Source organism: Nyctereutes procyonoides, unplaced genomic scaffold (assembly GCF_905146905.1).
Source record: "Nyctereutes procyonoides isolate TBG_1078 unplaced genomic scaffold, NYPRO_anot_genome, whole genome shotgun sequence".
In the NCBI taxonomy this organism is placed as follows: Eukaryota; Metazoa; Chordata; class Mammalia; order Carnivora; family Canidae; genus Nyctereutes; species Nyctereutes procyonoides.
Genome location: NW_026575047.1, coordinates 394,532 through 415,301, shown reverse-complemented (window position 1 = coordinate 415,301; position 20,770 = coordinate 394,532). Strand labels below are relative to the sequence as shown.

General features: G+C 56.5%; 1 protein-coding gene across 11 annotated transcripts in view; it reads left to right on the top strand.

Annotated features, from left to right (window-relative positions):
* Positions 1 to 20,770, top strand: part of RNF212 (ring finger protein 212) — a 30,161-nt gene that overhangs the window by 4,843 nt on the left and 4,548 nt on the right. For 4 of the 11 annotated variants that reach the window (XR_008664521.1, XM_055325968.1, XM_055325969.1 and 1 more), the window contains exons 3-9: positions 5,090 to 5,164; positions 8,748 to 8,804; positions 9,529 to 9,731; positions 10,955 to 11,007; positions 11,094 to 11,154; positions 11,949 to 11,994; positions 15,856 to 15,919. Coding sequence is in view for 10 of the 11 variants with exons in the window: in XM_055325968.1 (XP_055181943.1) it covers positions 5,090 to 5,164; positions 8,748 to 8,804; positions 9,529 to 9,731; positions 10,955 to 11,007; positions 11,094 to 11,154; positions 11,949 to 11,994; positions 15,856 to 15,919 (559 nt within the window). In the remaining variant the exon portion in view is untranslated. Of the gene's footprint in view, positions 1 to 4,889; positions 4,979 to 5,089; positions 5,165 to 5,373; positions 7,350 to 8,747; positions 8,805 to 9,528; positions 9,732 to 10,954; positions 11,008 to 11,093; positions 11,155 to 11,948; positions 11,995 to 12,475; positions 13,048 to 15,855; positions 15,920 to 20,770 lie in introns of those variants that run through there. The other 7 variants (XM_055325973.1, XM_055325972.1, XM_055325977.1 and 4 more) reach the window with 5 other exon arrangements.

The window sequence follows — 20,770 nt, the reverse complement described above, 5'->3', positions numbered from 1 at the left end:
GCCCCTTTGCTCCACAGACAGGGCACCACTTGTATTTGTTCATTTGTTTGTCATTGAAAAAGGCCATTACTGTTTCACACTCAGTACAGTCCACTGCCTTATCTATCAGGTGGTACGAGGAGCCTGCGGGGCCTGGGAAGCAGGCTGCGGACAGAGCCTCTGGCAAAAGCAAGGAGCAGAGCAGAAGGATGTGTGGACAACAAGGGGGTTGCATGTAGGCTGGAGATGGGGAAGAATGGCTACAGTGGGGAGGCCCTGAGCCCTGGAGGGGCCAGTGGGTCTGGGTCCCATGTGTGAGGAGGTGGGCCTGGGGGCCATGGGTGGTTGGGGTACTCTTCCTCGTGCCCACTTCACTTAGGACCCTGGGGAGATGTGGGGGAGGAACAACCCACAGCGGCAGAACCAACGCTCTCTGGTCTCCCCCGGACCCCAGTGAGTCCTCTTGAGCGGTGGACTCACTTGTCCTGCCCCAGGTCAGAGGCTCACGGTGGGACCAGGACTAGGAGGATAAGACCACATGCCATCGAGGACCTGGGTTTGGCGTAAACTCAGAGAGGGGGCACTTGGGGGGGTGACCTTTCTGTGTAGGGGGGAGAAAAACAGACACCAGCCACTAGAACAGCAGACTGGTCTGGCTGGGAGCTTTCCTTGGCCTGCTGGCTTCCAGCTAGACTCAGCCTCCCCCCTGCTTCCAGGAGCAACGCCACTGCAGGCCTGGACCCAAAACATTCTCCTGGAAAGCCCCCCACTCTGCCAAGTGGATACTGGTTACCCAACAAGGCAGAGCTGCTATGCCCCGAGGGGAGGCCATCCATGTGCAGACGGGAAACGGGTGTCCTCCATGAGCCACTGAGATCGGGCGCTGTTTGCTGCACGTGCCATGTAACTTTTGGAACCAACTTGTCAGTTTCCACACACACTAGGTCCTGTTGGGTTGGTGCTTAATCAGTAACGTAGATAAAGCTGACGTCTCTGCAGCGTGGACTCTCTAGTCCACAAGCGTGGCGCCCCTCCGTGTACTCAGCTGTGCTCTGGTTCCAGTGGTGATTTTCTGCACTGAGGCTGCGCACTGTTAGCTTCATCCTTGGGCCCCGATGATTTGGGGTGATGCCTTGCTCACCTCTTAAGATGTCATCTCTGTTGTGCTTATTGCTGGCATATAAAAATCAGTAGATTTTGTTCATTAGCTTTTATCTAGTCTCCTTGTTTTCATTTGATAATGCTGTCGGCTGATCTGGAGCTTTTCCTAGAGTCTCTCTCTGCACAACCATGTCCTCTCCAAATGCTCAATCTCTGTGTCATTCCTCCCTTTCTTTCTCTCTGCCACCTTTTCCTCCTTGCACAGGCTACGAGGAGACACAGTGGTGATGGCGGTGTCCTTTGTCACTTTGTGACTTCAGGGTCAAGCTTCCAGTGGTTCACCATGACGTATTTGTGGTACCCTGGCTTTCTTACTAAGGGTTTTTATCAGGAGCCATGTTGGATTCTATCAGATGGTTTTTCTGTAAATATCAGGGTTGTCATTTGATTTTTTTACTGTGTTTTGTTGATATAGTGAATTGTATTTATTTTTAGAATTTTAAATTTTTTAAATTTATTTATGATAGTCACACACAGAGAGAGAGAGAGAGGCAGAGACATAGGCAGAGGGAGAAGCAGGCTCCATGCACCGGGAGCCCGACGTGGGATTTGATCCCGGGTCTCCAGGATCGCGCCCTGGGCCAAAGGCAGGCGCCAAACTGCTGCGCCACCCAGGGATCCCCTATTTTTAGAATTTTAAACTCAGAGCAGGGGATCCTCAAGTGGCTCACTGGTTTAGTGCTGCCTTCCGCCCAGGGCCTGATCCTGGAGACCTGGTGGGATCGAGTCCCACGTCCGGCTCCCTGCATGGAGCCTGCTTATCCCTCTGCCTGGGTCTCTGCCTCTCTCTTGCTCTTTCATGAATGAATAAATAAATAAAATCTTAAAAAAAAACCCAAGGTAGAATTCTCTTTTTTTGAAGATTTTGTTTATTTACCTTTTAGAGAGACTGAAAGAGAGCATGTATGTGCATGTAAGCCAGGAGGAGGGGGGAGGGAGAGAGAATCTCAAGCAGGCTCCACTTAAGATCATGACCTGAGCTGAATCCAGAGTCAGATGCTCAACCAACTGAGCCATCCTGGTGTCCCTATACCCACAGTCAAATTTAAACACTACAACTTGGTTGTGATGCAGTATAGCCTACATGTGCAGAGGGATTGGGGGGTTTTGTGCCTGTGTTCATGTGAGAACCAATCTGTAACTCTTCTTATAGATACTCTCTTCAAGTTTTGGTGAGTCGGGTTTTCACTGGCTTAAAAGGAGTTGGAAATTCTTTCATTTTTCTTTTCTCTAGTTTTTTTTTGGGGGGGTGGTTACTCAGAGAATGTATGCTAGAATTCATTGGTGGCGCTACTTGATCCTAGAAGGCTTTTTGTGGGGAAGTTTTTAGCTAGGGTTTTAATTTTTTTAAAAAAAGATCTTATGTATTTATCCCTGAGAGACACAGGGAGAGAGGCAGAGACACAGGCAGAGGGAGAAGCAGGCTCCACGCAGGGAGCCCGATGTGGGACTCGATCCCGGGGCCCCGAGGTCACGCCCTGGTCTGAAGGCAGATGCTCAACCACTGAACCACCCAGGCCTCCCAGGTTTTAAATTTTTAATTAGATATGGAGTCTTCAGAGTTCCTAATTCTTGGGTCAGCGTGAGTGAGTGGTCTTTCTTTAGGAGTTTGTGCACTTTATCCAGATTTTCAAATGTCTCATCAGCGTGCCTGCAGTATTCTGTATTTTCAGAGTCTTAGATCTGTAGCGATGTCCCCTTCTCATCAAAGTAATAGTTGCTGCAGTTTCTCTTTATTCTTCAACAATCTTCCTCGTTTTATTTTTTTTTATCAGCATTCTCAGAGAACTAGTGTTTATCTGCACTTTACATTTGTTCTCAGCTATGTTCTCTGTTTCCTTTTTTTTCCTTTGGACTTAGTCTGTTTTGTAAGATGGGTGGGATTTGTGCTATGGGATTGGGGCACCCCTCTGTTCATCCTTGCCTGGATTGTATGTGTTTGGCTTCTTTACATTTTTTTGACTTTCACTTTGAAATAATTTGAAATTTCTACTCAATTACTCCTGTGACCTGTGCATTTTCTGAAAGTATATTGACTGAGAAATAGGGAATTTTACTTGTTATTTTTATTGACTTTTGTTGAAGTCTAATAGGGGAAAGTGCACAGATACAGGTGCGTGGCTCTGGGAATTGTTTGTGACTTGAACGTATCCACCACTCAGACCAAGACAGAGTTCATTTCCGTGACCCCAGAGACCCTGACATGGACTAGACCTTCCTGCTGATGTGAGGCCCTTAGAGACCTCTGCCGTTTTACCTTTGTCTCACCTGCCCCTCCCCTGCTGGCGTGTGGTTTCTTCTGCCTGCACAGAGCCCCACAGGGCAGCTAGTGTGCAGTCGCCATTCTGGTCTGGGTAACCCCACTTCCCCTTCCCTCGTGTTCCTCACTGGCCCCGGAACCCCCTGCTCCCACCGAGGAACCATTTCCTACCTGAAGACAGTGTCTCCTGTTGGTGACAAGTTTTCTGGTTTGTCTGAAAAGGACCTCTCTTCTTGTCTCCGTTTTTTTTTTGTGTGTGTGTGTGTTTTTTTGTTTTTTTTTTTTTTTTTATTCATGAGAGGCACAGAGACAGAGAAAGGCAGAGACACAGGCAGAGGGAGAAGCAGGTTCCGCGCAGGGAGCCCAACATGGGACTCGATCCCGGGTCTCCAGGATCACTCCCTGGGCTGAAGGCAGTGCTAAACTGCTGAGCCACCCGGGCTGCCCTCTTGCCTGTTTTGAAGCATAGTTTCACTGGGCTTAGAATTCTTTAATGGAAATTAATGTTTTCTGGTGCTTTGATCATATTCCTCTGTTGTTTACCTCTTTCCACGGCGTGGCTACCCCGTATGTGATGGCAGTTGTCTGCTAGGTGTCCTGTCTGGCCGGTGCAGGAGGCGTTTGTTAGGCTGGAGAACCCTTGGTTGCCCTGTCTCCACACACCCCCTGTGCCATGCTGGCCTTCACGTACCTGTGATGTGGCCCCTGACACATCGGTGACAGCATTTCCAGGTGCTTGCATTTCTGACCCTGGAGCTCTCTGTCCAGTTTTGGGTGGTCTGTATGTGACGTACTTTACATGCAGGCATGCCCCCTTGCTGAGCACCAGGCTTGGCCATGCTCTCTCAGGGGCACTCCTCTCCTCATTTGCCTGCTCACTGCACGGCCCTCAGGGAAGGCTCCACATGTGCTTGCCTTGCTCAGGAGATGGAAGCTTGGTGGCATCAAGCCATGTGCCAGCGTGGCAGGTCTTGCTGGTGCAGAGCAGAGCTCACAGGTACCTGGAGGCCATGCCTCCCCATGATGCCCTGGTCTGCCCAGGCAACCTTGTGCAGGGTCCCCACCATCCTGACACCCGGGCGTGGATTCCAGGGCCATGTCCCCACACTGGCCCGTCCTCTCCCAAAGCCAGATCCGCGCCGGCCCCTCTGCTGTCTGCTCCAGAAGGCCTTGCCCTTCATGGCATGTGGCCCGGTTTCTCACACTAACCTGATGTAGTTTCACTGTTGTTTTAGTGGAGTTGAGGGGCATAAATGGCTCCCTAGCCAGCATCCTGATGTTCATGACTTGGTTACAGTCCAGACTAAAGACCAAATGGGGAGGACACAAGGCTCTCCCTGCAGCTTTTCAGTCTGGTGTGATTGGGTCACAGCCGTGCTCCTTTGCCTTTTCCCTCCTGAGTTCTGTGTGTGTGCTCTGTCTTGCCCCTTCAGCCTTTGGGGGTGTCTTTCCAGGTAGGGGTGTGTCTCACCTCACCCCTGTCCTGCAGCAGGTGCCCGGAGCCCCTCGCCTGCCACAGCCACTGGCAACCAGGACATGGGCGACCCTCCCAGGGCTCCAGGACATCTGGACATGATGGTTGGTGTCATCTGTGGCTAGTTCTAGATCTCGGGGTGCAGTTTTCTCCCCGGGGTCTGTAAGCCTGCGTTAGAAGCGGTGACACAGACCTCCGCTTCTCCTCCCTTTCAGACCGACGTGGATATCCAGGCGCTATTCATGGGCATAGACGGCCTGTGCAAGAAGTACTCGAGAGAGACCTCCCAGGTGAGCGTTGCACGTGGAGCTTCTCGCTCAGCATGACGCCCGTCCTCCCAGCACGCATCGGAGACGCGAGTTTGTGATGATGTCAGCAGAGACCCTGTATGACGTACTCTGAGACCAGTCCCTCTGGGATTTGGGATCAGCACGTGTTTGCTGCCTTCGCTATGCCTGAGCCCTCGGTTGCGTTCTGCTATGGCTGCTTATGCCTTTGCTGTGTGTGGGGACACGGCTGTCATCTGATCCTCTCAGTCTGGGGCAGGCCTCACCTTTGGGGTGTGAAGGGCCCTAGTCGAGGCTGCAGGCTGCTTCGTGAGGCTGTCCTTCCTGAGGGTCATGGTCCACTTGGGCACACTCTCCCATCCCGGGCACCTGTGTTCCTCCCGGCCCTGCTCCCCTCACCACGTGTGCCTCGTCCCCCACATCTCACCTGCTGCTCCTCCCTCCAGTGTCGTGAATCCCTCCTCATACCTCACCCTGCCCCAGACGCCTGAATGCCCAGCTGTCACTGAACCATGTGCGGGCTGCCGTTCTCTCCAAGAAGCTGCCTCCTTGGAGAGAAGGGAGCCCTCCAGCCCCCAGCCCTCCTGCTTCTCCCTGTTCTGTTAACGGGAGCTCCCGCCTGCTGCAGGCCACCTCCCACCTACCCTCCACGGGAGGAGGCCAAGGGAGAGTTGTGCTCACACTGACCATCCTGGGCCCGTTGCACATCTGGAGGCCGTGGTCCAGCAGCCCTGCCGAGGCCACCCCTCCTCTGCACGGCCTCTTGTCTCCCACTGTCACGCAGCTGGAAGCACCACGGTGTCATGGCTGTGCACCTGCACTCAGCCCAGTGTCCTGGGAGGGGCCTGGGCCACACACAGATGCCCTAGAACACAGCAGTAGCGCCGGGCCAGTGCCAGGCGAGGGCCTGGAGGTCTCCTTGCCTTGGCCACAGGGGATCCAGGCTCCTGAAGCCCAGAAGCTGTCCACGTTCTGGGAGGTCCTCACAGCCCTGGCATTGGCGACCACGGGAGCTGAGGACATGGCATTTCCTGACGGCCCCGTGGAGCCCTGTGCCGTGTCAGAGCCTGTGCCCGCACAGGGGTGGGGGGCCACTGCCAAGGGACCTGCCTCACGCCTCTGGGCTGCATGTCCCATGGCCGCGTGCCAGGGTCAGGGTGCGAAACTATTTCCAGAGGCCACGTGATGGGATTTCACATGTGTGTCTGTCAATATACTGGGCCTGTTGTTATTCTTGAATGAATGAATTGGTGTGTATCTTAGGTTCCGCTCGGTATGAATTTCTTGTGGGGCAGAAGACCCACTTAAAGAGCATGAAGCCCCCCGGAGGCCCTGGCCCAGGCCCCAGAACCACGGCAGGTGGCTTCGCACAAGCCCTCAGGAGTCACCCCTCCTGTTCTGGTCAGAAGCAGAACCTTTTCTCTCCTCCTTCCCCTGACGACCTCCCCATCGGGGCTGGCCCATGTCAGTGAGTCAGAGTGTGCACACGAGGCTGCTCCAGGCGCCCTGCACCTGCCGCACAGAGGTCGTGGCTCTGCCCAAGGAGACGGTCCCCTGGGCCGTCCCACAGCTTCCCTGCCCGTCGCCTCCTGGCCTGGCCTTCCTCAGCCTCTGCTCTCCGTAAAAATCTCGGGAAACGGGTGTCCACTCCATCCAGGGGGGGCACACTCTACCAGATGAGGTTCGTGGCCCTTTCAGATTTTATTTTGCTGGTGTCCGCACCCCCTGCCCGCCCGGTACAGCCACAGCAGCTCCTCCTGAAGGGCCTGACATCCCGGAGGCCCCTGCCTGGTACAGGTGTGCGGTGCACGGACACGGGGCTGATGCTGCCCCCTGCCTTAGTGTCCTGTGCGTGAGCCTCCCAGGCTCAGCTCTCCGTGACCCCGTCCTGGCTGTGGCCTCATGACTGTGTCAGCCACGGAGGCCTGCACGCTTGTTCTCTGCCTGTATTGGTTCAAGGACAGCCGCTGCCAGCCCGCAGGCCCTGCTGGGCCCCGGTGCCAGTGCAGGCACGGCCCTGCTCCTTGGTGCTCCGGGTGGGCTGTCCTGCGGTCGCTTCCAGCGCATGTGTCTCCTGTGTCTCAGGGTGGGCCCTGTTCCAGGACATGAGGCTTACAGGCAGCTGTGTGATAACCTTCTTCCTGCTGTGGGCACGGAGCCCATTGAGGAACGAGACCATGTTGTTGAGGTGACGGACTGTCAGCCCCATCTTGGCTGAGGGTGACTGTGGGGCGGGGTGGGGGGCTCTAGGTCTGCCCAAAGCCCTCCTGGCCATGCGCGCCCCTGCCTCAGGTCTAGGCCTGGCCACCCTTCCTTGCTGCCTCCCCCCACCTCGCCTGGAAGCTGGCCCATCACTGAGCATCGGGGGCACTTCTGGACGTGGCCTTGCGAAGATGAGGGTGCCCATGGGGACAACATGATGGGCCCTCATGGCGCCCCCACCAGACAGATGCTCCAGACAGAGCCCACGTCTGTCAGCCCTTGTCCTGGGGAACGGGACCTGTCCATCGTGTCCTCCAGGCCCCAAGGGTGTGGGATCCCCTGGAAGATGCAGGAGTCTAGGAAGGGGGTGTTGGTCACTCCTGACCGTGACCCCTTCAGGAGTTGGCCTGGCCGTGGGGGAGGCACCGAAGCTGTGGGCTGGCTGTCCTGTCCACAGCGGCTCCTGCCCTGGCCTGTGCTAGCCCAGGGAGTCTGGGTCCAGGGCCCGCCCTCATGTCCGTCCACTAAACAAAGTCCTGGGCTGCATGGACAGTGTGGGACCTAGAGGAGGCCACTGAGCACGTGGGGCCATGCCCATGCCCGGGGGCAGCAGAGCCCCGTATTGGCAATTACAGTGCAGCATTCCAGGAGGGGAGGCGTCACCACCTGGAAATCTCCCTTGATGTGGGATGCCCGTCTCCTCCCCTGGGTGGATCCCAGGTGGCAGTTTCTGGGTGACGCTGGTGCTCTCAGGTCCTGCTGCTGTGTGCAAGTTGGGGCTCGTGTAAATGGAAGACCAGAGGTGGCACAAGGCCCGGGTCAGTGGGCCCAGGGTCCAGACCAGGGCCTGGGCTCTCAGGAGCACTCCCCTCCACTTGGTGTGGCACATGGCCTGTGCCGGTCTCCCCTCCTGGGCCAGCCCGTCCACGTCGCACTGCCAGGGTGTTTCCTGTTGGTGCTGCTTGGTCAGGAGGCCATCCCGTGATCCAGTTGCTGCTGCCAAAGGGATGGTCCGCTGATTGGCCTGCTGGGCCGTGTCCCGTCCCGTGGCTGGGCCCCGAGAACCACTGAAGCCCCAGGCATGGGGGCCGGTGCCACCCTCGCTGTCTGCGACCTCACATGGAGCACGCTGCCTCAGCTAGCATTGCATTCAGGCACACGCGCCGCTGCACACGCGGCCAGCACAGCGTCTCCGAGCTCTGCTCCAGACCAGGGTGGCAGCCAGCAGCGCCTAAGCCCGGGCCGGCAGGCGGGCAGGGGGACAGGGCGCAGGGAAGCAGAGCATGCTTGTGCCTGCGCTGGAGGCCCCTCCCGGCCGCTGCGCCTGGGACTCGCTGCGCGGTAGCGGCCCACTGCCAGCAGCTGACACGTATTCTCTTCTCAGGTTTCAGAATTTCAAGAAAAGCACAGAAGGAGACTGTTGGCCTTCTATAGAGAAAAGGTAAATCCGGGGGGCTGGCGGCCTCGCTAACCAAGGCTGTGTCTCCAGGTGGCGGGCGGGCCACTGCGTGGGCACCTGTCCTGACCCACAACCCGTGGGGTTCTTGTCTGCTGTTGCGCGTGGCCACCTGGGGACCCAGCCAGGGTCACGGGAGCAGTCTCACTTTGGAACGCTGACACGGACCCACTAGCATCCCCAGGACTCGGGCCCTTTTCCACAAATGGCAGCTGTGAGGTTGCCCTGGGGAATCCTTATGGAAGGACGGTCAGGATGCCTGTTTGCCCAATAAATACTCTCCTTTGGAGTCTCAGAGCGGACTCGAGATGCCTTGTGGAGCGTAGATGGAGGAGCGTAGGGGAGCACCCAGGGGGGCCCCGGCTGAGGCTGAGCCTCCCCACGGCATCACGCTGTCCAGGCTGCGGGTTCCAGGGCCCTGGTGGCCTGCACTCCATGCAGGTTTGCGGCAAGAGGGCAGCACTCATGTCATCCACATTCTTAAATTTTTAAGATTTTATTTATTTATTCCTGAGAGACACAGAGACACAGGCAGAGGGAGAAGCAGGCTCCCTGCGGGGACCCGACCCCGGGGCCACGCCCTGAGCTGAAGGCAGACCCTCAGCCGGGGAGACCCTGGGGGCCCCGTCCCCCACATTCTGACTTGTGGCTGAAGACATGTAGACGGTCCATGCAGCTGGCCCGATGACTGGGGTCTGGTTGTGTTTAGATCGCGAGGCTGGAGGAATCCCTTCAGAAGTCCGTGCTGCGGATGGAACAGCTGCAGAGGTGGGTGCTGTCCACGAGCTCCCGCGGGGCGCCCGACCGTGCCGCCTGCTTGGCCATCTGTCTGAGACCTTGTGACCAGGGCAGCAGAAGAAAGAGCACGTTCATTTGCCAGAAGCTTCCGTCGAAGCAAAAATGCAGCAGGAGGTGATGGGAAGCAAAGGGGGCCGTGAAAGCACAGGAACAGTTGTCCTGGGGGTGCTCCCAGAGGCCCGTGTGCGGACGGGCCCTGTGGCCAGGCCCTGTTGGACCCCCGCCCGCAGCCTGCTGCCGGGGCCCTGGCGTCCGTGACAGGTGGACGCGTGTGGCCTGCGGCTGGGGCAGGGCAGCCTCTGTACGGCCTCTCATCTGGCTCAGGTGTGTTAGGCCGGGGGCACCGCAGAAGCCCCGCTGGGGGCCGCACATCAGGTTGGAGGCCACAGGGTTGATGTCCTGGGGAGCTGCTGTGCACCGACGGCTCGTGTGTGCAGGGTGACCCCGGCTGCGGGTGGACGCTGTGGATCGGGCGCCGACGTGCCAAGGCCACCACGGACAGGGTGAGAGGGCGCCCAGCAGCCGGCCCCAGTGTTAGGGTGCGCTCTGGGGGACCCGGTTCCCAGCCGCTCCGTGGAGCGGGGGCAGCAGAGGGCAGCACCCCCATGTGGGTCTCGGCCTCCGCGGCGTCAAGGAATCCTGTTCTTTGTGAGCTGTGGAAAATCCATAGCCGCAGTCTTTCCGTGGCCCCTCTTGCTGTGCCACTCAGTGCCCCACATGGGTCTGCCCCCCTGGCCCTGCTTCTCTGCGCTGCACACCTCTCCCACCTCGGCTTCATTTTGGCGGCTCGATTTTGCACGTGTGGAAGGTTCTGGGTCATCGTTTTTTTTTTTTTTCTGGGTCATCTTTACCTTTGTGGTGTCAGCATGTTTTGGTCCCCATTTCTGTTAGACACGTCACCCGATGCCTCGGGCTCTTGCTCCGGGTGGAGCTTTCTGGCCTGGCTGGGCCGGTCGTCCTGCTGGCGTGCTCGCGCACACCCGTGCGGCCTGCGTTCCCAGGGAGGATGGCCTCATCCTTGGGGGCGCGGGGGCCGTGGGCTCTCTGTTACCGCGCTGTGTCCCCGGGGGGAACAGCTTGGTGTCAAGTCAGCAAGCGGGAGCCCGTGCCCGCCCCCGCCCCGTGTTCCCAGGACGAAGTGCGGGCATGTCAGCGAGCCGCGGGCCCCTTGCCTGTCCTCGGGCTTCTCTGTGTGGGAAGGGGGTCTGAGGCTGGCCGAGCCCGGGGCACTGGGTGGATGGGGAGCATCTGGCTGTTTGTCGTCTTGTGCTCCAAACTGCAGTGAGTGACGCGGGAGTAAATGTTTATGGTTTAATTAACGCCTTCTCTCTGTTTAGTATGAGATTGTCACAAGAACCAGTTCTCGGCGCAATGAAAACTCCAGTTTCAAGTAAGTAACATGGGGCCGAAACAGAACGGCTATGAAGAGGCGTCCACCCGGCTGGACGCAGCCTAACGCTCACACCTCCACCACAGCTCCTTCCGCAAAGCCAGCTGGACACCTGCTTCTGCGCCTAGAGTCGTCAGCCTCTGACAGGTGTGTGCCCTGGGAGCATCGGGGGCCCCTGGGTGTCACATGGCCCTCCCCCGACCCTCTGAGTACCCCCGATGCTGGACGGCTCCGTGGGCGAGCAGGAACACGTGGCTCAGGAGTCAGGGGCTGGGCCCTCCCGTGTGCCTCCCGGCACAGCCCCAGAGGCAGGTGTGTGGTCCAGGCTGGCCCATGACGGCTCCGTCCCCTCCGTCGTAGCGATCAGCTGCAGGCCATCCCACACCCATGCCGGGCTGATGGGTGTCATCCCTGGGACTCTGGTCTGGGACCAGGACTGCCAGGCTGGGGGTGGCGGCTTGGAAGGGAACCCGCACAGAGACGACGGGAGACCGCAGCTGTGCTGGCAGCAGCCCTGGCCCCCACTCTTCCCTGACGCAGTGTGGGTGTGTCTGGGGCAGTGCCCGAGCTTCCTCCAGCAGCTCGCCCTCTGCCTGCGTTCCCCCCTCATCCTCTGTCCTGTCTTCTGCCATCGTCTCCTGCGGGGCGCCCAGATGGCGTGCCGCTGTCAAACGTGGGGGGTCATGGTGTAACACGTGCGGGTCAGGCAGTAAGTGCTAAATGGAGAAGACGCCCCTGCCTGTGGTGCAGGGGGTCTGGGTCTCAGAGGGGCGAGGACACAGCTGGCTGTGGAAGGAGGGGGCGGAGGAGTGCTCCCCTGTGCGTCTGCCCCGACTGTGGGTGGCCCTTGAGGGCCGGGGTAGGGGGCACAGGTCTGGGCTGGTGCTCCTTCCTCCCCGGAGCCCCGGGCCCAGGAAATATATCCCCCGTTCACTTCACAGAGTGGAGTCCATGCAAGTCGACCGTACTCCGTCCCCGACGAGGAAAGTAAGTACACCTGCTCCCTGTGCTGCTTCCCCCACACGCAGCTTCTGTGGTTTCTCTGTGCGCCAGGAGACAGGCGGCCACCGGCCACCGTGGGGCCTCTTGGATGAGTGCTGGCCGAGCAGTGAGCGGGTGGGATGGCTGGCCGGGCGGGTCCTGAAGACAGTTGCAGGTGCGCCCCCTCCGCAAGCAGAGCCCGACAGGCAGGCAGGAGGGAGGGAGAGGTGCTGGGTAGTCAGGACAAACCACCACCCCCCCAGCCAGCTGAGGAACCCAGGAGAAGAGCCAACAGGGAACAGTGGCGGGGAGCTCGGCTCCTTCCCTGTCTAGGTGCCGCACCTCCGGACACAGCTGGGGAAGTGGGTCCCCAGAGGGAGTGGCCAGCCCGGGAAGGGCACCTTAATGTTGGCGAGCACCCCGCATGCAAAGACTGTGGGCGCACACTGGGTTCGGGCTGCTCCGTGAGAAGTAGCACTGTTTCCAGGGACCACCCTGGAGCACGTTGAAGAGGAGTGTGGATCCCAGCAGCAGGCAGGAATGCAGAGCCGCTGTGAGCTGGGTGCAGGGCACACCCCGGCCGTTGGCAGCGGTGCCAGCGTGTCCTTCCTGCGCCCGTCTCTTGCCCGTCACGTCAGGGGGACACTGGGCGCACCTCCTCCTGCCCCGGGCCCCCACCTGCCGCTGCTGACCTTTGCTGCCCAGAGGCTGGACCCTGAGCCTCACACACATGTGGCCTTGTTTGGAGGTCAGAGGCTGAGGCCTGATAAGTTCACGTGTCACCGGGTATGACCAGCCGAGGGACTGGAAGATGGTGGGGTGTCACAATTGCAGAATGAGGCGCGGGCCCCGTGGTAGCACGTGCTGCTCCCAGGGCACATGGGGATCATGGAGCTGCTCGGACATCTCCAGGAGAAGGGCTTCCGGGAAGGAAACAAGCAGGCACACCTGCGTTCCAGGAAAACTATCGGCAGGCTGGGGTGTGCCCGCCCTGCTCCAGAGGAGACGAGTCCTCCGTGGGGCTCAGCTCCCGGACGCTCCACGAGTCCTGGGGGTAGGTGCATGAGCAGGCGCCTCGGCGGGAGCTCAGTGAGCACCCAGTGGGGGCGGGGGGAGCACAGTCTCCTGGGAGACGCTGGGGGGCCGGGGGGGGGGCCGGGAGCAGAGGCAGCACACACCCTCCAGGGGTGTGAGAACAGGGCTCGGCTGGCAAGGGGCTGCCGTGGGGGCCGTGGTCTGCTGTTCTGGGAGGTCCCTGCCCCAGGGGGCAAGTGGGGGCGAGTGGCCGGGGCTGCAGGGGAGGCATGGTGAGGGCACCGCAGCCCACCTCACCACATCTGCGCAAAACAGCCCTGCTGGTCCTGCAGGGCCTTGTCCTTTGTGCCACCCCGCTGCCCTGCGCTGAGCCCAGGGTCCTGGACGGGGGGTGAGAGGGCATCGCCCGTGGGGGCACAGGGTGCTGATGGCTCCCCACAGGGCCCCGGGCTCTCCGGCCTGCAGCTTCCTACCAGGGACAGTGAGAGCATGACTCCCAGTGTCTTGTGCACACAGCCCACCCCGTGGGTTCACAAGGGAAGCCAGCAAAATGTGAAAACCTGCTTGAAGGAGAATCCAGAGAGCAAACACGTCAGCCGTGGAGGATGCAAAGAGGAGGGCACCAGTGTGCTGAGCACACTGAGCACAGCCAGCGGCATCCACAGCACCCGGGCGGGATGTGGGGCCGTTGTCCCTGGTGCCTGCGCTCCGTACTAGGCAGCTCCAGGGCAGGGAGAGCCAGACCCCGCAGCCCCAGGCCCCTGGTCGTGCGGGAAAGTCCTGGGTCTTTCTGGAGTGTTTATTCTCCCACAGGAAGAGCTCTAGTGAGCAGGTTGTCAGTAGAGGCAGAGCCGTAAAGCTGCTGTGATTACCCCCCGGGCCCGGCCTGGTCTGCGTGGGGCCAGGTCAGGTGGGGGCCTGTGCCTGCCGTGCTCAGAGTGGGCCCTTGGTGGGGCCCCGTGAGACCGTCGGGGTCTGCAGGCAGCTCAGCAGCAGGAACTCCCAGGGCCCTGTCCTGCTACCTCTAACTCCAGAACCCGTGCCTGCCACCCCTGTGCCCTGTGTCCATAGCGCTTTGGGTCTTTATATGCTTTTTTCTTCACCTGTTACTGACTTCTCCCCAAAACAGGATACTCGAGGGCTGACCCAACAAAGAAAAGCCCTTTCTTAGTAGAAGCTACAGTGAGAAAAGACGGTCTAGTGATTTTTGTCCTCCTTCTGTGACAATGATCTTTTCTATTGAAGTTGCAAATACTGCTGGTTGTTCAGAGCTGGCTGGAGATGGGCTCAGGGGCACAGGGAGGCTATGGGAGGCTGCGAGAGGAGCAGGTGTGAAGGGCTGCTGGGGCACATGGGGTGTGCGTCCGGGCACCCTGACTCAGTGGGCAGCCACGGGGCGGGGAGCCCTGGAGAGGGTGGGCGGCTGGGCACTCTGACTTACTCTGAGTGAGCAGCGTGAGGCAGTTGCCGGGACTGGCCGGTGGGAAGGACGCCGGTCCTGGGGGGACAGCCATGGCCAGCCCTCCATTCCCACGGATGCTGGAGAGATGCTTCACCTCGGGAAGCTCTGTCGTGGGTGTGAGCGTGCGGTCAGCGGACGTCTCACTGGAGAACCGCCCCCCAGGCAGGACAGTGCTGCTTTCAGTTCCTCCACGGTGGAGTCCGGCTGTGGGTGTGAGCGGGGCCTGCGGTCACAGAGGGTGCCCCGGAGCAGGGCCACCAGGGGAAGCTGCGGGGCAATGCGATAAAGGACCACGGAGGTGGGTTGCCTCGGGTGGGAGCTGGGAAGGCAGGCCACCGTGTGGGCCCGCGGGCGGTGGCCAGTCCAGAGACCGGCAGGGGCCAGGCAGCCGCAAACAGCATTTGGCCTGGGTGTGGGCAGCACCTCGATCGGAGGAGGGTGCCCCCATCACTAGGTCCACACCCGGGAGGCTGGGAGAGGGACCGTCCCCGGGGGCATGACAGGTGCATGGCCGGGGCAGGGCCCCGTGCGGCTGAGAACGCCTCGCCCCCTCAGTGTCTGCATTTCAGGTGACAACATTACATGCACAAAATGAGGACTTAGTCAGAATCTTAAAATTTATGATGTCGAGTTCCTGGATGGCTCGGTTGGTTAAGTGTCTGACTCTTGGTGGTGTCAGGGGCATGAGATCGAGCCCCACTCTGGGCGGAGGGGAGTCTGCTTGAGATTCTCTCTCCCCCTCTGCCCCTTCTCCTGCGTGTGCATGCTCGCTCTCGAATAAAATCCTTAAAAAGTAAAATGTAGGGCAGCCCCGGTGGCTCAGCAGTTTAGCGCCGCCTACAGCCCAGGGCGTGATCCTGGAGACCTGGGATCGAGTCCTGCGTCGGGCTCCCTGCATGGAGCCTGCTTCTTCCTCTGCCTGTGTCTCTGTGTCTCTCATGAATAAATAAATAAAATCTTAAAAAAAAAAAAGGTAAAATCTGTGACGTCAGTAAGGACATGACGTTTTCTGCCTTCTGACATTCTTGAGGGCACTGGGCGGAGGCCTCCGAGCATGGGGAGGAGCTGCGAGTGCCCTGCCCTTGGGGTCTGCGGTCCGGGCGCCCAGGAATTTGGCCACCGACGGGACTAAGTGCGTTGCAAGGAGGGTCTTGCTCAGAAGTGGCAGCATTGGAAACTGGCTTGGTGTTTTTTTGAGAACAATATTTGAGAGCGAGCGGGGGCAGGGGCAGAGGGAGAGGACCCCAGGCTGAGTCCGCGCGGCTCTATCCCGCTACCCTGAGGTTGCGACCTAAGCTGAAACCAAGAGTGGGGCGCTGGACCCACGGCAGCACCCAGGCGCCCTGACCTGTCTCCGTTTACGCACTTAGCCCGAGGTAGCAGCTGGGCCGGCCAGAATTTCCCTGATCAGCCCACCCCAACATGGACGCATGGGTAAGTGGGGGTCCCCACACCCACACCCAGGGAGGGCCCTCCACCATGTCGATGCCCCTCGGCGAGGGTGTGGCCCATGGGGCACAGACGGGAGGTGCTCCTGTGGGGCCGGTTGTCCACAGCAGGGCTGCTCCCAGGAGCCATTGGGGGGCTGCTGGGTTTCGGAAGCCAGACCCCTTCCCCTGGCCTTGGCCCTCCTCACCGCACCCATGAGCTCCAGCCTGGGGGGGCACTGCTGGTTAGCGGCCAGGCATGGGGCCCAGCGTCTCTGCCCTCTGCACCGCCTCTGCTTCTGGCCCAGGGTCTTTATCAGCTGCATCAGAGTTGGACGTCTGACTAAAGTCGCATCTCAGGGGCCGGGGGCTCCATAGCACCTGCCCTGGGGGAGACTCTGGTGGCCCTTCCCACGTGGCTCAGCCGCTGCCACCGCGGTGGTGGTCCTGCTGGCCGGGAGGACCCCCGCGTGGGCGTTCGCCTACTGCCCACCATGGGCCTGTTGTGCCAGCCTGGAGGCAGTTCCACCCTGTGTACGGAGTTTCTCGCTCTAGCCAGTTTCTTGCCCTGCATGGACCTCCCTGCCACACCCTGGTGAGGACACGTGACACCCCCTCCAGTCCCTCCCAGAGTCCTGTCAATGCCATTTCCATGGTGCTGGGGTGCTGTTCCTTGCAGACGCTGGCTCTGGCTCCCCGCTCACCTTTGTTGGGAGCGTCCTGTGGGCCCAGCACCCCTGCACCCACGCAGGTGGGAGGCCGGCAGGCTGTCCACACATGCCCTGGTCCCACTGCACACTGGCTGTTACCTTCCCAGCAGCCGTGGGGCCTGAACTGTGGAGACCAGCAGCGTGTGCATGGAGCTTCCCACACCCCTGGTCTTCCCCTCCAGGTGGACACCTGTGGCCTGGCCGCGCAGCCTGGCTGTGCCCTCGGCCCTTCCCACCCCTGCGCTTGCCCCTTGCCATCTGCACTGTGTGCAGGGTGCATGCAGGGGAGATGCTGGTCTTCCCTGGATCCTCTCCTGGAACACATTTCCATAAGGGAATATGGGGACCCCCTTGGTGCTTTCCAGATGTATCGAGCAGAATTGAGAGGCGATGGGACGGCTGCCCTATGTGCGTCCTGCCCCCTTTGCCACTCTGGAAAGGACTGGTCCTTGTACTGTGACTGAGCCTGAGTGCCCTCATTTTAGTGCTTTTTTTTTTTTCCCACGACTTATCTATTTTTTTTCCCTTTTTCCTTCACATACATAAGATCCTCAGGATGAAGGATCTTGATTTGCTGTTTAATTTTGTTTGATTTTTTTTAACTTTAGATGCTTAACATTTTTATGTCTCAAATCTGTGGTTATGCCCTTGTTTTTTTCATAGATTTCTGTGTTTGAACTGGTTTTTTCCATACCCATGCCATTTCTTCTAGTTTTCAATATTCATCTTTTTCCAAGGTCTTTGGAGTATGTTTTGAGATATATTGTAAGATGAGTATCTCAACTTCGTATTTTTATAATCTCTTCTGAAAATACTTCAGAATGACACACTGAAAAATAGTAAGAACAACATAAAAAACTCCCGTTTTCCCCTCACCCGGATTCTCCAGCTGTGATCATTTTGCCAGCTTTGCACCCTACCCTTTATGGTCAGCATATCCCCGAGCCACTGAGAGCATGTCGCCGACATGGCGCCCCAGCCTCCCTCAAAGGACTGGGGTGCTCGCAAACCAGCACCTCCTGGGGGCAGCTTGGCATCAGCATGGCTCTGCCCCTCAGCCACTGAGCAACCTCATCTGCTCTCAGGCCCAGAGTCCCCTGCGAGGACACCCTGCATCTCGCCGTGCAGCCACTTGTGTCTCGTTCACCTTCCCTGTCTTTTCTCTCTTCAAGAGTGTTAAGGATTATGGACCTTAAATTCTAAAGGAGCCTAAATGATACCCTCCCTCCCCCACCAAGCCTGGGCCAACCAGCTGTATCTAGTAGAATTCTCCTTCAAAGGTTAAGACAAACACATCACAAAGTAGCAAGAACATAATTGTTGCTAGCAGATCAGCCCTACAAGAAATCTAACAAGGCATTGAGCTGAAGACACACACTGAAAGTACCTGATGCATCAGAGGGGATGGAGTCTCTTTCTCTTACTTTACAAAACACGAAATTGTGGAAGCAGCAAGCATAACCCTCACTGGAGTCATAAACAGATGTAACCCATAGGGCGGTGTGCACAGAGGCGGGGGGAATGGGGCCGTACTGGAGCAGGGGGGACGTACCCCTGCAGAACTAAGTCCATGTTAGCTAGAAGTAGACCTGTTTACAGTAAGCACGACCGTGACTCCGAAAGTAGTTCTAAAATAAAGAGGAATTAAAATATTAAAAGCAGTTGCTTACCACAGAAGGCAGTGAAGGCAGACCAGAAGGAAAAAGGGCACATGAGGCCTATAGATAAAGAGCAAAATAGGTGTAAATCCAATTATGTCAGTGCTTCTCTTCAGTGTGAAAGGGACCAGACCCCCGTTTTGAAGGCGGGGTTGTCAGACTGGATGAGGAAGATGCAGCCACACGCCATCTGCAGCACAAGTGAACTCACAGTGCAGGGTGGAAACCACAGCACGCAGACATGACCAGACCAGCTACAGCGGCGGTGTGAATATTGGACAAGACCATTTTGGACGAAGGATGTTTCTGGAGAAGAGGAGGACCATCTCAGTGACACAGGGTCGCTGTATCAGGAAAACACTATTAGAATGTGTATACAACCACAGAGTGCATTAGTGAAGCAAAAGCTGACAAGATGGAAAGAAGAAATGAACGGTTCAGTTTTAGAGATCTCCATACTCCTCAGGTTGATAGAAAGCTACACAAGGGAAGACGTGAGAGGAAATAAGCAAACAGTGATGTAGCCCACACGGATCTAACCAGTTGGAGATAAGATCACATGTAAACACACTAAACACCTTCCAGCAGAAGAGCAGGGATTGGCAGACTGGGCAGGAGCTTGCCCCAGCTGGATGCTGTCTGCAAGAAGCACACGTTAGACTCGAAGATACACATAGGAAAATTACAGGAAAACCTCTACCAAGTAAACAACTGTACAGAGCTAGAGAGACTATTTTCACAGGCAAAATCAGTTTTAAGATAAATATTGGAGATGGGCGTTTCATGGTAAAAGGGCCAATATACCAGGAAAACATAATGATTACTATTGACACACCAAGAATGAAAGACCCAAAATACATGAGGTCAAAACTGACAAAATTAAGAGGGGAAATGGTTAATTCAACAATTGTGATTTGGATATTTCCTATCCCACTCCAATAACCCGAGTAAACTGCTAACCCCACTGACTTACCTGAAAGATGTGGACCCCACCCGGCAATAACACCACACACATTCCTTTCCATTGCAAGTGGAACTCTCTGGAACAGACCACATACAGGGACATACAACAAATCCTGACACATTTAAAGGGATTATAATCACACAAAGTGTATTTTCAGGTGACCATAGAATTACATTAGGAATAAACAAGTTAGAAAAAAACAATATTTAGAAATTAAACAATACAATTATAACAGACTTTGAATGGATCAAGGAAAAAAGTCACCAGCAACATCAGAAAACGAATTTAATGAAAGTACAACATACCAGAATTTATAAGATGCAGGTAAAGCAATGCTTGGAAATGTATAGCTTTAGGTACTTAGGTTAGAAAGATCTAAAGCCAGTGAGTTAATCTTTTTTTTTTAAAGATTTTATTTACTTATTCATGATAGACATAGAGAGAGAGAGGCAAAGACACAGGCAGAGAGAGAAGCAAACTCCATGCCAGGAGCCTGACTCGGGACTCAATCCCAGATCCCAGGACCACACCCTGGACCAAAGGCAGGCGCTAAACTGCTGAGCCACCCAGGGATTCCCCCTAAAGCCAGTGAGTTAATCTTAAGAAGCTACAACTAAATAAATTAGAAGTGTATGAAATAGAAAACTTAGTGGAACATAAAATTTGTCCTTTGAAAAGATTAGCAAAATTGATAAACTTTTACCTAGTGTGACCAAGAAAGCACAAATTACCAGTATGCGGAATGAAAGCAGGGACATCACTACATACCCTACAGATATCAAAAGAATTACAGGAGAATGTTATGAACAATTTCATGCCAACAAAGTAGATGACTTACATGAAATGGATACAATCTTAAAAAGACATCATCAAAACCACCTTGAGAAGAAACAGTAAATCTGGATAGAGCTCTATCAGGTAGAGAAGTTGAATTAGTAATTTTGATAACTCTCCACAAAGAAAAGCCCATTTCCCAATAGCTTCATGGGTGAATTTTATGAAACATATAATAAAGTAATAGTAATCCTGTATGAACTCTTCCAGAAGATAGGAGAGGATTGAATGCTTTCCAGTTAATTTTATGAGAACAGCAATGTCTTAAAGCCAAAGACAACAAAAGAAAATGGAGCAGCATTCCTTATGAATTTGAATGCAAAATTCTTTTAAAATATATGAGGCAATCAGGGATCCCTGGGTGGCGCAGCGGTTTAGCGCCTACCTTTGACCCAGGGCGCGATCCTGGAGACCCAGGATCGAATCCCACGTCGGGCTCCTGGTGCATGGAGCCTGCTTCTCCCTCTGCCTGTGTCTCTGCCTCTCTCTCTCTCACTGTGTGCCTATCATAAATAAATAAAAATTTTAAAAAAAATTAAAAAAAAATAAATAAAATATATGAGGCAATCAGATCTAGCAACATAGAAAAAGGGTTGTATACCATCACCAAGTGGGGTTTATCCTGGTAACTCAAAGTTCTTTGACGTCTAAAGACCAATTAAGTATGTTAGTAGAAATACAAGATGTAAAAA